Here is a 13,522-nt window from a genome sequence, read left to right as displayed (position 1 = left end):
CGAGCACATTTGTTATGAAATGGGCTATAATTCATGGGAATCTTTACTAGAGCAGAAAAAGGTAGCACTCCTGAAGCAGCGCAGCGAGTGCAGCTCGCAGGCCTGAATGGCGATTGCAGGATAAAGATGAATTCCAAAACTGCTGAGGCTAACCTGTCGTAAGCCACGGTGATAATGAGGAGATAGAGCGAGAGAGCTCGCAGGTAAGAGAGAGAGGGAGAGAGCAAAATACAATGAGAAAATAAAGAAGCGTGAGCCCCGGATGATGCTCGCCACAGGCAGGAATACCTTTTATTCGTGTGGTTAGATGGCTGTTTATCAGAAAAATGAACAAAAGAAGGAAAGAATGAACTGATATAAACATACGCTGCAAACTTTGTTGAGTTCGTATTTCCTGTTCCCGTGTGAATCCACGCAGGCTCCTTGTTACAGCACAGCGGAGCTGCCCAGAGGACTCTGAAGACAGCACCCAGCACACACTTTCCTGGTTCTGCTGGAAATCCAGAGCCAGCGTCCCATTTATCCTCAAGGACCTGAGCGGCTGAAGGCCGCTTCCATTTAGATGGGTGACGACGATGCGATCTGAGCCACCGATGAGAAGCGCTGGCCGGCTGTCGCCAGGATCTGAAATAAACATACATAAATCTTATCGTGGGGATGACTCAGCAAAGCTATTCTGCTAGCTCAGTAAAGTTTCCCTTAAAAACAGTGTGATATGCAAAATATATGAGCGGAAAGACCAAGTTTACTGTCTAACTGTTCAGTGTTAACCCAACCAAGACAAACATGCACAATATTTCTAATTCCACCACTGGACAAACAAACAGCAGCGCAGCTGGAAACACTTTCAGAACAGATTTCTTGAAGCTAAAATAACAGAAAAGCATCGGCATTAACGCAGATATGACATGTGAGTTTTCACCAGCACACACTCCCGCCTGGACTCGTGGAACGATATCTGTGGTGGTGAAACTGAAATAAGCCTCTTTATGGGCTTAATTGAGCGTGCAGAGTCTCTGACATCAGGTTCACCCCCTGAAAGGGCCCTTATTTATCCCAATCTTCAGCACAAGTTCAAGTCAAGGGCTGCCCCCCTAATATAGGTAATAAATCAGAATGTCCACTCAAATAACTGCTAGTGCGTGACGCAGGGACAAGCGTTTTTCTCCCACACTGGGGGGTAGATGGGACTTTGACCATGCGAGGCTACAAACATGTATCATGGGAAAAGATAAATATCAAAGTTATAAGGAATTAGAATCATTTTATTTCAAACATGAAACAACAAGAGAAAAGAAAGTTTCCATGAATATAATGTCTGCACAATGTTTATGCTGGAAAAGCAGCAGGATGAAGTTCACACTTTGTCTGTTCGGCCCACTTATTTCAAATTCCGTTATTTACAAATCAATATTCAGAATTCAACATTATATAATCCGTACATGTTTAACTATATACAAGTCTGCACTCATATACAACGCACGCAAACAACTGAAGCTCATAAACCAAAACAACAACAAACTACATTTTGACATAAACTAGGTGTCGGGTTACAGGATGTAGGAGCCAAACACTCACAGACACCAAAGGATGAACTCAAAAACGCAGCTTTATTACGCCGTAGCAAAAAACATACTAGAGACAAAATCTAAAAGCAGAAAACTAGAAACTGGGTGCAAGGATAACAAGGACCACAGAGGAAACACACAGCACATGGAAGTGGTACGACACGACAAAGGGCGAAGGAAAACACAGGGCTTAAATATACAAGGAAGTAATGAGGGAAACAGGAAGGAAACACAGCTGGGACTAATCACACATAATGAGACAAGAGGAAGCAAAACTAGATACACTGACATAGGACACAGACTTTCAAAGTAAAACAGGAAACACGAGACAATCACAAAGATGCAGACACTGAGACAGAGACACGACTGAGTGGGGAGATGAAGGGAACAAGGAGACGAAACGAGGAACACCAGAAAGGAAAAGTAAGAGAAACCAAAATCCAAGGACTAAAAATGTAACACAAGCAGAACCAAAACCCACGAATAACAATAATGAGAGAATGTAACTAAAACACACACAGCACTGTGACACCAGGCACCCTGTGGATGTTTTCTTTAACTTAATGACGAGGTAAAGCCAATCCTGACACAGGCCGCGGTGTCCAATCACAGCTCATGTTCACACAACATTAAGGTTAAACAACCAAACATATCCGATACATCGGGGTTACATCTGACTCTACACAACCACGTGACACTAAATGTCTTTAACAGGTTCAACTATCATCTACAGAAAGTATTGATAACTGTATTTTGCATATATTAGATAAAAATGTTTTCAACATCACATTTGCACTTCAAACATTTGTAATCGAGTAGAAATGAAGAGCATACGGGTGTCGTCACATTTATGTTAGGAGAAAGTAAAACTCACTGAAGTCAGAGTCAAAGCAGAGATTAAACCGAGATTAAATCCCTAAAAAGAAAAATGTGCGCTTCAGAGTCCCAACTTCAATCTTACACTCGCTGCGTTAATATGTTTTTCATACCCTGCTGCTCCTCATCTCCTGGCCTCTGAGAGCTCTATCAGGAATTTATATTCATGAGCTTTTCAACTAATGGTAACCCCATAGTTATCCTTGTACCACTATCGCTCTCTGCTAAATTAATATTAATGCATGTGAGCATTGGGTTCGGTTAAGTTTATGGGTAATCATATTCAGTTTATTCTTGGTAGGACACCAGTCACCGTGATTAAAAGCTGCACCAGCAGTGTTCTCCCCAACAAGACGTGTTGGGCCTCCAGCTATTTTCAACCCATATACGCCAAAGTGGCAACAACCCTAAAAAACACGGACACGGACGTGTAAACTACACAATCTCAGGACTATTTACACACCGCACTCACCAAAACACAATAATTTGTCTAATTTCTACAATAAGTAGGCTGCTTTCCTCACTGGGGCAGATTTGTTAGCAGCATCGGGCATTAACATAAATCATGGTGATGTCAGGTATTGTCTCTGCACAAAATACTCCAGACTGCGCCCACTTAAAATCTCATGCTCATTAATTTGATCATTATCCTGGGTTGACCACATCCAGCCGTCCCCGTGTGGTGATGGATGTGGTCATCGCTCAGTCCCATTAATCTTGCGCTACCAGTTCTTGTGAAAACCGAGGAGACGATAAGCCGGGATTCCACGTCTAAACGAGACAGAACGCGTACGCTGTGCTAATTATGATGCAAGTGTGCCACTCACCTTGTTTGGCTTTGCACGATATCCTGTTGGGCTGCAGGATGTACCCTTCTGTGCAGCTGCATCTGTATGACCCGTAGGTGTTGGTGCAGGTTTGGCTGCATGCTCCATACATGGCACATTCATCATGATCTTATGGAAAACAGGAAGAGGGTCATTTGTAACAAATTAGGTGCTCAAACATGACCCAAATACATAAAGTATACTTAATGCGGCCTCACTCTGGCACCTCAGGTATAATTACTTTTATAAGCAATGCGCTGCGCTGCAACGGCTCTTTCTCATGCCTTCCCCAGCAGAATCTAACTCCAGCAGCACTCCCACTTTGTGAAACTTTTCCTTACTTTCCATAATTATGCAATTCTACGCACAAGTTTTGTGCAGAATTCAAATAATTCTGCACAAGTTTTGTGCAGAATTCAAATAATTCAGTGCAACTGTAGCAAAATCATGTCCTGTGCCCCACACCATGAAGAACATAAAAAAAGCATGAAGAATTTGTATACATGTGTACGGATATATGTGTAACCGTGTGTCTGTACTGTGATGTGCTGAGCATGAGGCCCAGATGGTTCTCATATAGGCAGCAACTCCTGCTTATTCGACTGAAAGAAGTCTGGCCGAGGGCAAAAGGAGAGACTTGCACGGAGAGGAGGGAGGAAAAGGGGGAAGCGCTCCATGGCAGGAGGCCCCCACCAGCGGTGCAGGATCCTACCTCTGCAGCTCGTCCCGTCCTCCCCAACCTCAAAGCCGTCAGCGCAGAAACAGAAGGTGCCGTTTCTAGTCATGACGCAGCCATAGCGGCACCGGAGCTCGTGGCAGGCTGACAGCAGCTCTGCAGGGGGGACAGGAAGAAAGGAGCAGAGAAGAAAGGCTATAAATGAGTAGGTGGAATAGGAACTTACTTCTTTGATTATTCAAGCTGCCCATCACAAGTTTGCTTCGATCATTCACTCAATGAATGTAAATGACAGAAATTACAGACGCTCCAATGTAAATCTTAGCTACGGTATCTCTACAGGAAGGAACGAGCTGAAACAAATGTCACTGTGTTGATTATTAAATGTCAAACAACATGGGCCGGAGGAGACTGAGGACATCAGCATTTAAATAACATTAAACTGCATGTTTCATAAGTCCGATATAAATGATCAGACAAACACGCAGAAGCAAAACATATTGACAAACTTTGTATTGTTAACTCGTCAAGTGACAAACGGGCTGGTAACGGTGCTCAGGAAGCCAACGCTGTCATGTTGTGATGGGTTATGATGCTCTGGATGGGAGAAAAATGGCTAATTATGGCGTGATGAACATTCAGCAGAATAAAAATGAATAAATGGCACAAGAATAACGCTCGAAACAAAGCTTTAATAGGGCAAAGACTGATATGTCACTGCTGAACATTAATTAATGTCAACTTACAGCCCCAAAGATAAAGGACTGTATTGATTGTGGTCCGGCTTTCCTGTGCTAACCATTTCAAGACATTATGAAATGCTGCTGCAGACCAATTCATTTCTTGACAGGTTGTATTCACATTCAGTAGCATCGTGGGAACACAATGACAGTTGGAGCTTGAGTTATCATTACTTTCTAAATGATGGTCTTTGGGGGGGTTTTGTTGTAATTTTGTTATTTTTAAGATCTTGACGAGTAACCAGGAGTTGGTTTTTCTTACTAGCTCAGTGACTAATTTTCACAACGCTGATTTCAAACAGTGGAGATAAATATCACCAAAACAAGCAGATGATCTTTGAATAAGACATTATTATTGTCAGTAACATATTCAACACATGCACATGCTGAACCTGTAAATCTTCAATGGTTTAATTGATTTTAATGAGGTCATAATAAAAAACTCGACTTCGGTGAGCAAAGAATAATTTTACTGACATTAAAATCTCAGGATGACGTCCTCAGAAATGGCTGCTACGGTCCCACAGCGGTGAGCTTTCTCTGTCTTTGCTTTTCATAAAGCCTCAGGAGAGTTTGACTGACAGGCAGCAGAACTTAAAATGACTGAATTTTTATTTGGGGGCAAACAAAGCGAGCAAATACAGAAGTATTAAAATGGTGAATGCTCAGTGACCTCTGGACCTCCTCCCAGGCTCATGGTGGTAAAAGACTTCTGGGATAATAAATAAACAGCTGCATTATGAATCCAAAGAAAACAAAACATCTAAAGTTGCTTTTACGTGCTTAAAGGACGTGCGTTTGACATTAATCGTATTTTCAGGACTCGACACACCAGAAGAGTGCAAGAGTCAGTAAAGCAGTATTTTACTGCACCACAAACGCATTAATTGAAAACTGCCAAGTGAAGTTTTAGCACAAAACACACTGAGTGCCGATCAGACTCGACACTCAATGAAACTAAACCGTGAGTCCAAGCACTCGACTCCAGATAAGGACGAAAGCTGAAAACTGATGCAGCGCAGGAGTAGTGTAGATTCTGAAAGACATCTAATTTTTCACAGGTGGTTTAATAAAGCTTAATGCCACAGAAGAACTGAGTGCAGTCTGGGGCTGTTGAACCTCGTCCTCCCACAAAGCGCTGCAGACGTTTCCATTCCACCAAAATACAGAAAGGCCAGGACGCCGGGTGTTACTGTGCTGAGAGAAGATGTCAAAACTCCATCGAGGTCCTGACAGGACCAACAGGTCTGAAACAACCACTGCAAGAAACTCTACTTATATGATAAAGGTGCTGTGGTTTCACTAGCAGGACGTCTTTATACATGTGACCTGTGCTGGCTGAGAACGTTTGCAGGAAAAGGAACGACTGTGTTCATAAAGAGAATAACTGTTTACATGGTTTTACAGGTTTACAGTGCACTGACTGCTGCCTTAGCCAACACTGCTATGGAAAAAATATTGATGAAGAGCTGATGTATTTTAATTAAAGGATAGCTTACGTATAATCTAATTACTTTATTTAAACCAGGCTTTAAATTTGTTTAGATAAAATATTCATTCAACATTTTATAAATGATAAGCTATCTCATGAAAGAAGTACATTTGTGATGGAATCATTTTATCAGAGGCTACATTCAAAGTTCAGGTAGTCGAATAATTTCACAGGACCTATTGTGTTTCGGCTGTTTTGGGGTTATACAGAGGTTATATAGTTTATCCCTTTGTGCTGGGCATGAAGGGATCAAAGATAAAGCAACACCACTGGAAAAACACAGAAAGGTAAAGCTGCACAATAAAAGATCAAACAGCCCATACAAAAGGCACAGGTTGAAAATAACCAGAATTACAATATGATAGAAAAAGCCACAGGCCGGTAAAATGTGCCTGCTTGGATAGATACACTGTAACTGGCTCCTATCTCACCGATCCATTAGCATTTGAATGGCTTCAACTGCCACTTCAAGCTGCCATTCACTCTGAATACACTACGTCAGTGGACGCCTGATGACTCTGATCATCAGAGATTTTCCTGAGTGTGTAACACGTACGCACAGCAATGAACAAGTTCACTCATTCTATTGAAGCTCTACTTAGATTCTAACGATATATGTCATTGTGTGTGTAAGGCACCATTTCACTTAATTAAAAGGAACAAAAGCAAAAGTTTACTGAATACTGTGTGGATCCCACGCAGCCTGTGCATTATTCATCACACGGTGTGGAACTAGCACACTTCCCTGTTGCAAAGCAGTGTGCAAAACGAGTACACGGCAGACTTAAGATATTCAAAGCTAATCCTTATATCGTCTCAAAGACACCATGTGATCAGCTTCCCCTCGTGGCAGATACAGAGTGCTGTGGGGATTGTGTACGTGCCACTGAGCCTCCTAGCTGCCTTTCACACACCTAGAGCTATGTGCTGAACATCAGTAAATAGTAAAGTGAATGTAGTAGCCTTGATGTGGTGGTCATCGACTGTGCAGCGTGCCTTAAAATATGTGAGAAAGGCTGCTTTGGTTCTGCTCTCCAAAGTATCGTCTTTACAAAAATTGGCATTAACTGGAATGTAAAACACACTACTCATCACTCTCACAGCCATCTGGCAAAGACGCACGAGCGAGAAACGAGCGGCCTCAAATGAACAAAGCATGAATAATTTGTTATGACTTTACCTTAAAAGAAATTATGCTCACATGAGCAAAACTACTTGTGAGTTTGTCCACTTCGTTTCAGCTAAAATGTAAAACATGTCAACTGTCATCATTCTGAGACACAACAGCAAGCCTGGTCTAATTTGCAGTAATCAGATGTACGAACACAATCATTCTAGCAATTGCACAAAATTAATTCCATCTGTTTTCACATCATGCTTCACTTAAAAACACTGTTTGTATCCCAGAGGAGGCTCAGTCTGTTTAGTTTGGTTATGATCCTCTCAGATTCAGGATTTTTTGAACTTCTTTTTCCTAATTTGCAATGCTGAGGTGTATTTGGTGGAACGAGCAAATCACGGTCCAGGTTTAAATGGATTGTTTTGAAGTAATTGAAAAGCTGATTCCACTTGTACGTCCGCTCATCAGTCCAACACAAAGGCATGCCTCAGTCCGCTCCGCTAGCCCAGCAGAAGTTTCTCACAGCCTCCACACTCCAACACACAGATGGCAGAGTATGAATGGTGAGTGTGGCACTGTTCCTTTGCCAATACTGACAACAAGTCTCACCACGGGCACGAGAAGACTTACCCGAGGCTGAAAGTCAGAACGCCCCATCTGGCATAATTACGGCCTCCCTTTAGGGATCGCTGTGGCCTTTCCCCGAAACGTCTTTGCAGTGAGGGCCTGTATGTAATGCAGGACCAAATGAAGACACGTCTAACGCAAAAGGTAAAAGCGTAGTTGGCTCAAGGACCTTTTCGTGATTTTCCAAGCTTAAATTAGGATCTTAGCCTGTTACTCGTCTCTGTCGCTGTGGTTGGTATCCTCTGGGTGGCAAGAGTGACAAGATTGATTCCACAGCAGTGAAATTGGGTCATATATTCTCTTAGGTTGAAACATTCAAGAAGCGTGGAGGGGAAATAACATTTGTGCAAGATGTGCCATGACTGCAGTGACACGATTTATTGACAAGTCTTTAGAAAGTTATCTGGGAAGCTTAAGTGTGTCAGCTTTGATGTGACGTGGAGTTGTCCGGGTGGTGCAGAAGGTGGAATTTTCCCTAGAAATTGAGAGATAAATGCACTTACACTGTAGCTGCTTGTTTTTTTTATCCAAATGTAATCCTGCATCTCAAACTAGGGCTCAAATGTGACAGTAAACGTCGTTAATCCCTCAAAGCACAATTTGCTGAGAGATTTGGGAACTGGTGCACAGCCAGGCTTCTGACATGCCCTTAAATATTGGAGGAAACGTGTCGGGTGTGGGTGTCAAAATCTTCTAGCAAACAATGAAATTTTAATTCTAAACACTCCTGAGGAAGATTATCTGCTGTAATAGTATTTGATGACACCAGATTGTTTCCTCGCATTAGAGGGAGCAATGATGTGACTGACAATATCTCGCCAGGCTGTAGAATAACGAAGTGAGACGCATGAAATATTGATTGCAGATATCTGCAGTTGTTTACATATTGTGTTGTGGGCCTGACAGTCGCTTGTAACCAAAAAACCCCCAAAAAGAGACCTGACACGGGACTTGAGATTCCTGGAAGCCTCCAAATCATCAAATGCACATATCTTTAGCAGATGTTTGGAGAGAAAATTACAAGCTCATATTTTCTGGTAAAGTGAGTACAGCGTGGCAGGGTAACACTGAAAGGACTGCCGTAGCACAGCAGAGAGGAAAGTGATCACTTTGACTACTTACTGCAAATGTTCCATCCATTAGAGGGGCAAAAATTTAATAAATATGCTAATATGTTACAGTCTATGAGGCTGGATGGCAGGACATTTTCAACCTACTGAGAAACGCTGAAAATATGGAGCCGTGTTTGTGGCGAGTCGTTTTGGAACAAGAGCATCACTTATCACAGACTCCTTCACCCTGGAGAAAAGTGTTTGTTTGTTTGTTTGGGTTGTTGTAATGAAAAGTTAATCAAGTGAGATAATTGAACGTTGTTCAGAAACAGAGGGTGGGAGGAGAGATCATGTTTGACACTGTTTATTCTTTAAAAAAGCTTCATCACCAGAAAATATAGGAAAAAAAATAGATGCAAATATTTTCAAGTTGTGCTATGACACAGAAATCATCGCTGCATAAAAGTCCAGATTACCCTTACGTAGCAGAAATAGATTTATATATTTGGGAATCAAATGCATTAAAGAGCTTGTCAGCGCAGAGCGCCGGGAGAGGCATCCGCACCTCGTCACTGTAACGTTCAGAGGATGATTCCTGCTGACGGACACAGAATGAGACGGGCGCAGGTTCACTCAAAGTCCAATCAAATCTGCACTCCACTGAAAGCAATTTGTAACAATGTTTATTAGTTATTATTTAAATCATTTGACGTCATTTTTTTTCCACAGACCAGAGCCCATATATCTCTGCCACATGCCTCATTTTCAGACAGAAGCAGGGATGTAAGGCCTGAACCTTAAAGTCTGGGTGCAGCCTGACCCTGAAATCAATCAAACTTCACCTGAAACCGAAGAAGCAAGGAGCCCACGTCTGATTTAAACAAAGGATGAGAGGATTGGCAGTCAGTGAGGACGTAGAGGGTTCAGTCTGTATTTAGATATTATTATCATATTAATAATAATTTGAAGGCTAATTTAAGTCTATAAAAAATATTCTCAGCGTGGATAATAAAAGTGTTAGTTATAGGTGTCACTTATCTGGAAATAGTAATAAAAATATATTTTGCTTGTCTAAGTAACAGAGAGACCTGCAGAGGCATTCAATCCCAAGAACGTTATTCTGTCTCTTAATTAACTGCATGAGCTGATATCCTCGTGCAACCAACTAGTATATATGTAGCACATCTGTATATTTGTGTCTATAGCAATATAGAACATCTGCATGCTATACAGTTCATCCGTATATCTGTACATTTGTCTGTAGCACATCTGTATAGCAATATAAACATCAGCATACTTCACTTATTTGTACATAATCTGTACATAACTATTCCCACCTTTTATACTATCTTTATCTGTACATAATCTGCTCCTATTGCACTTCTGATTAGATGCAAACTGTATTTCTCTGCCCTGTATTTATACATGTGTGATAACAATAAAGTTGAATCCTAATCCTTTATTAAAGCTGAAAAACGTTGCACAAAATGCACATTTGCAAAGGGGTAAAATGGCACAGCACAGCACACAAAGTTAAATGAAGCAAACCGTAAAAGTAAATATTAATTGATCCTATTTTCTGACACAAATAATGGATGGTACATCCTGGCAACCTCATGACTCATCATGGGAACTAGTGGGTGTCAGCTGTATCCATTACTTTTAATTGGCCCTTGGAAACATTGTAATCTGTGTTATATACAGCGTTTTTGTATATGCCTGTGATTTCTATATTTGCAGCATGTTTCAAATGTACTTTTGAGTTTCTGTGCTTGACTTGTGTTTCTGTATTTCAAGTTTTTTCGCATCTGCATCACATTTGATGGAGTTTGCTGTATTTGCAGAGCATTTCTGCATTTGCTGGAGTTTTCTATGTTTGCCCCTTATAGCTGTATTTGGTCGTGCTTTCTCCATTTGATTGGATCCTCTCGAGCTGCAGTGTGTTGAGCACTCCAGGAAGAAATTGAGAGAAATCACTTCACCGCTATCTTTTATCCCCAACATCTCTTGAGCTGCTGGACCTCACGACCGCCTCCCCAAACCTCCTAAAAATCAAACTCATCAGTCTGTTGCTCTTTTAGCAATGCACATAACCCAATTCATGTATCTGTCTTTGCCAAACATCAAACACAAGTGAGTGGCTTTTTTGTTGTTCCATGAAACATTCTTTGGTGAGCAAAAATAGCACAGGACCCAGCATGCACCGAGCACAGTAGCCAGACGTGACAGCCAATAAGTTATTTTTGTTGTTTCTCCAACAAATTAACAATAACTAGCTCCAGCTGAGGTTGTTTGCTGATACAGTTGCAATTACAGCAGCTTGAAATAATAATCACCAGCTTAACCCTCAGCCTACCACAGACTACAGAACTACAGTTTTTAAAATATCTCCCATGTATTCATTACAATGTTTAATGAGTTTAATAAACCTTTCGTAAAGACTGCTTATTGTTGTTTTTACTGCTTTTTTTTAAGACAGTATTTTGGTTTTCTGGATGATCTCAGTCAAACATTAAGTCTAACTATAAACTCTGTCAGTAACAGGCAGGCTGTCAGTCGTTCAGTTCAATAAAGATTTATTTATATAGCACCAAATCATAACAGCAGCCGCACAGGTGCTTTATATTGTAAGGTAAGGACCTTACAATAATACAGAGAAACGCCAACAATCATATGACCCCCTGTGAGCAGCACTTTGGCGACAGTGGGAAGGAAAAACTCCCTTTTAACAGGAAGAAACCTCCGGCAGAACCAGGCTCAGGGAGGGGCGGGGCATTACCCAAGGCCAATTAGGGGTCATGGCAGATGATCAGATTATTCAGGTAATCTGAATACATTTTCTTATAACCTCTCGGTCTCGCCGCAGTTTTATTTAAGTTTTTTGACAAATGCTGAAGATTAAACGAAAGCAGAATCTAAGGATGGTAAAAAATTAAAAACTCGCTATAACAATTGATATTTTAATGCAGATAACATAAATAACATGATACTAACACAATATTTTGTTTCTCAATAGACTGTAACCTGCCCAGGTTGTACCCCACCTTTCACCACCGAAGCAACCGCCACATATGATCACGCCCACTCAAGACGATGTGTGAGATTCCACCGGAGGCGCCGTCTGAAGCCTCGCAGGAGCAGCTCTTTGGTTAAAATAGCATCCAGTCTACTTTTTATGGAACCTGCATCACCTTCCACACAGCAGGTGAGGAGGGCAGGAAGAACGACGCAGGAACCGTATAGAGAAGCTTCAGAACATTCAAAATAAAAGATTCTGGAACACTCCTGGCTTATCTGTGCGAGAGATGTGACATTAAAGATACACACCCAGTGTGTTAGTGATCGGGGACCGGTTCATTTTTCATGGGAGAAGTTACAATAATGCATTAAGCTTAATGTTATTCTGTTGTCTTGATTGATGCAGCAGTTTATACATAAGCCTCGCTGAAACAGAAGGATTAAAACCTGCATATTTTAACAAATGCAGATTCATATAGAGATAATTACACAATATAAATATTGTACTACACATTACACATTATGAATGACACATGAGACAGATGACACAGAACACTGATCTTTCCCTAAGAGAACAGAAGCTTAGCACAAAGGAGAGAAACTGAGACCCGGCAAACTTTCCTAGTGGGGGCAAAGCTGAGAATCGGAGCCCACAGAAGGATGATATGGAAGAGTGAGAAGCAGCACTGTGTGCCAGCAGTGGGGGAAATGATTGAAGAAGCTCTTTCACTGGCAATGAGAGATTCAGCACATACATGGCAGATTAAACAGAACGCTATATTAGAGTAGGGCCTGACTGCTGCATGTGTATTCAGTATGTGAATGAAGTTATTGGGGGACTCATGCTGTCTGAGCTAGCTTCACAGGGCTCCACTGAGACTGGGATCTCAACAAAGCATGAATTATGTCTATTGTGTGCTGTTTTTGATATTCAAATTGACCTGTTTTCCGTGTGACTATTTTTTCTGCGCCGCACTTCGTTATCAACAAATGAACCGATTCGGCTGTAAATGTCAAGTAATGATGAGCTATTACTAAATAAGGCTGTTGATGATTAATGTAATGGTGTGGGTCGAGATTACTCTGGGACAAATGTAGCAAAGGACTTGTTAGTGTGTTGCTTAAATGTCAGTGGAAGTAAAAGACGTCGGGAACCGCCTGTCCTCCTATAGACACATCTCTTTGAGAGCAGCTCAGATTATTTGAAAGCATTTATTGTAAAGGAACCTGTACAGCTTTGGACAAATAGTGATTTATTGTGTTATAACAAGTGAATTAACGGTCAAACTGTTGTCTAATATTAATTTGTACCACAAGATGGTTTAGAGTCAGTGCAGCTCTTGACTCCATCATAAGAGGAAGCTAAAGGCAGGTGTAGAAGAACAAGCAAACAATGCCCGTCATCCGCAGCATCAACTCCCAGAAAGAAACCATGAAACTCAGAACTATACAAGAATGCATCACAGCAGCTTCCTACTGCTGGAGACAGCTGGAGACTAAAGGACTAAATGAGAATGGTGATGAAC

The 13,522-nt window shown here is 41.4% G+C and overlaps 1 protein-coding gene across 5 annotated transcripts in view; it reads right to left on the bottom strand.

Moving 5' to 3' along the window:
- The window catches only part of lrp1bb (low density lipoprotein receptor-related protein 1Bb), a 263,247-nt gene that overhangs the window by 147,278 nt on the left and 102,447 nt on the right, over positions 1–13,522 (bottom strand). For all 5 annotated transcript variants that reach the window (XM_084907632.1, XM_084907630.1, XM_084907631.1 and 2 more), the window contains 3 exons: positions 3,984–4,103; positions 3,272–3,400; positions 367–624 (listed from right to left, as the gene is read on the bottom strand). In XM_084907632.1, coding sequence (XP_084763758.1) covers positions 367–624; positions 3,272–3,400; positions 3,984–4,103 — 507 coding nt within the window. The remainder of the gene's footprint in view (positions 1–366; positions 625–3,271; positions 3,401–3,983; positions 4,104–13,522) is intronic.

Source organism: Perissodus microlepis, chromosome 16 (genome assembly GCF_051167445.1).
Source record: "Perissodus microlepis isolate ML-2025 ecotype Zambia chromosome 16, ASM5116744v1, whole genome shotgun sequence".
Classification (NCBI taxonomy): Eukaryota; Metazoa; Chordata; class Actinopteri; order Cichliformes; family Cichlidae; genus Perissodus; species Perissodus microlepis.
This window is presented reverse-complemented; position numbering and strand designations above follow the sequence as displayed.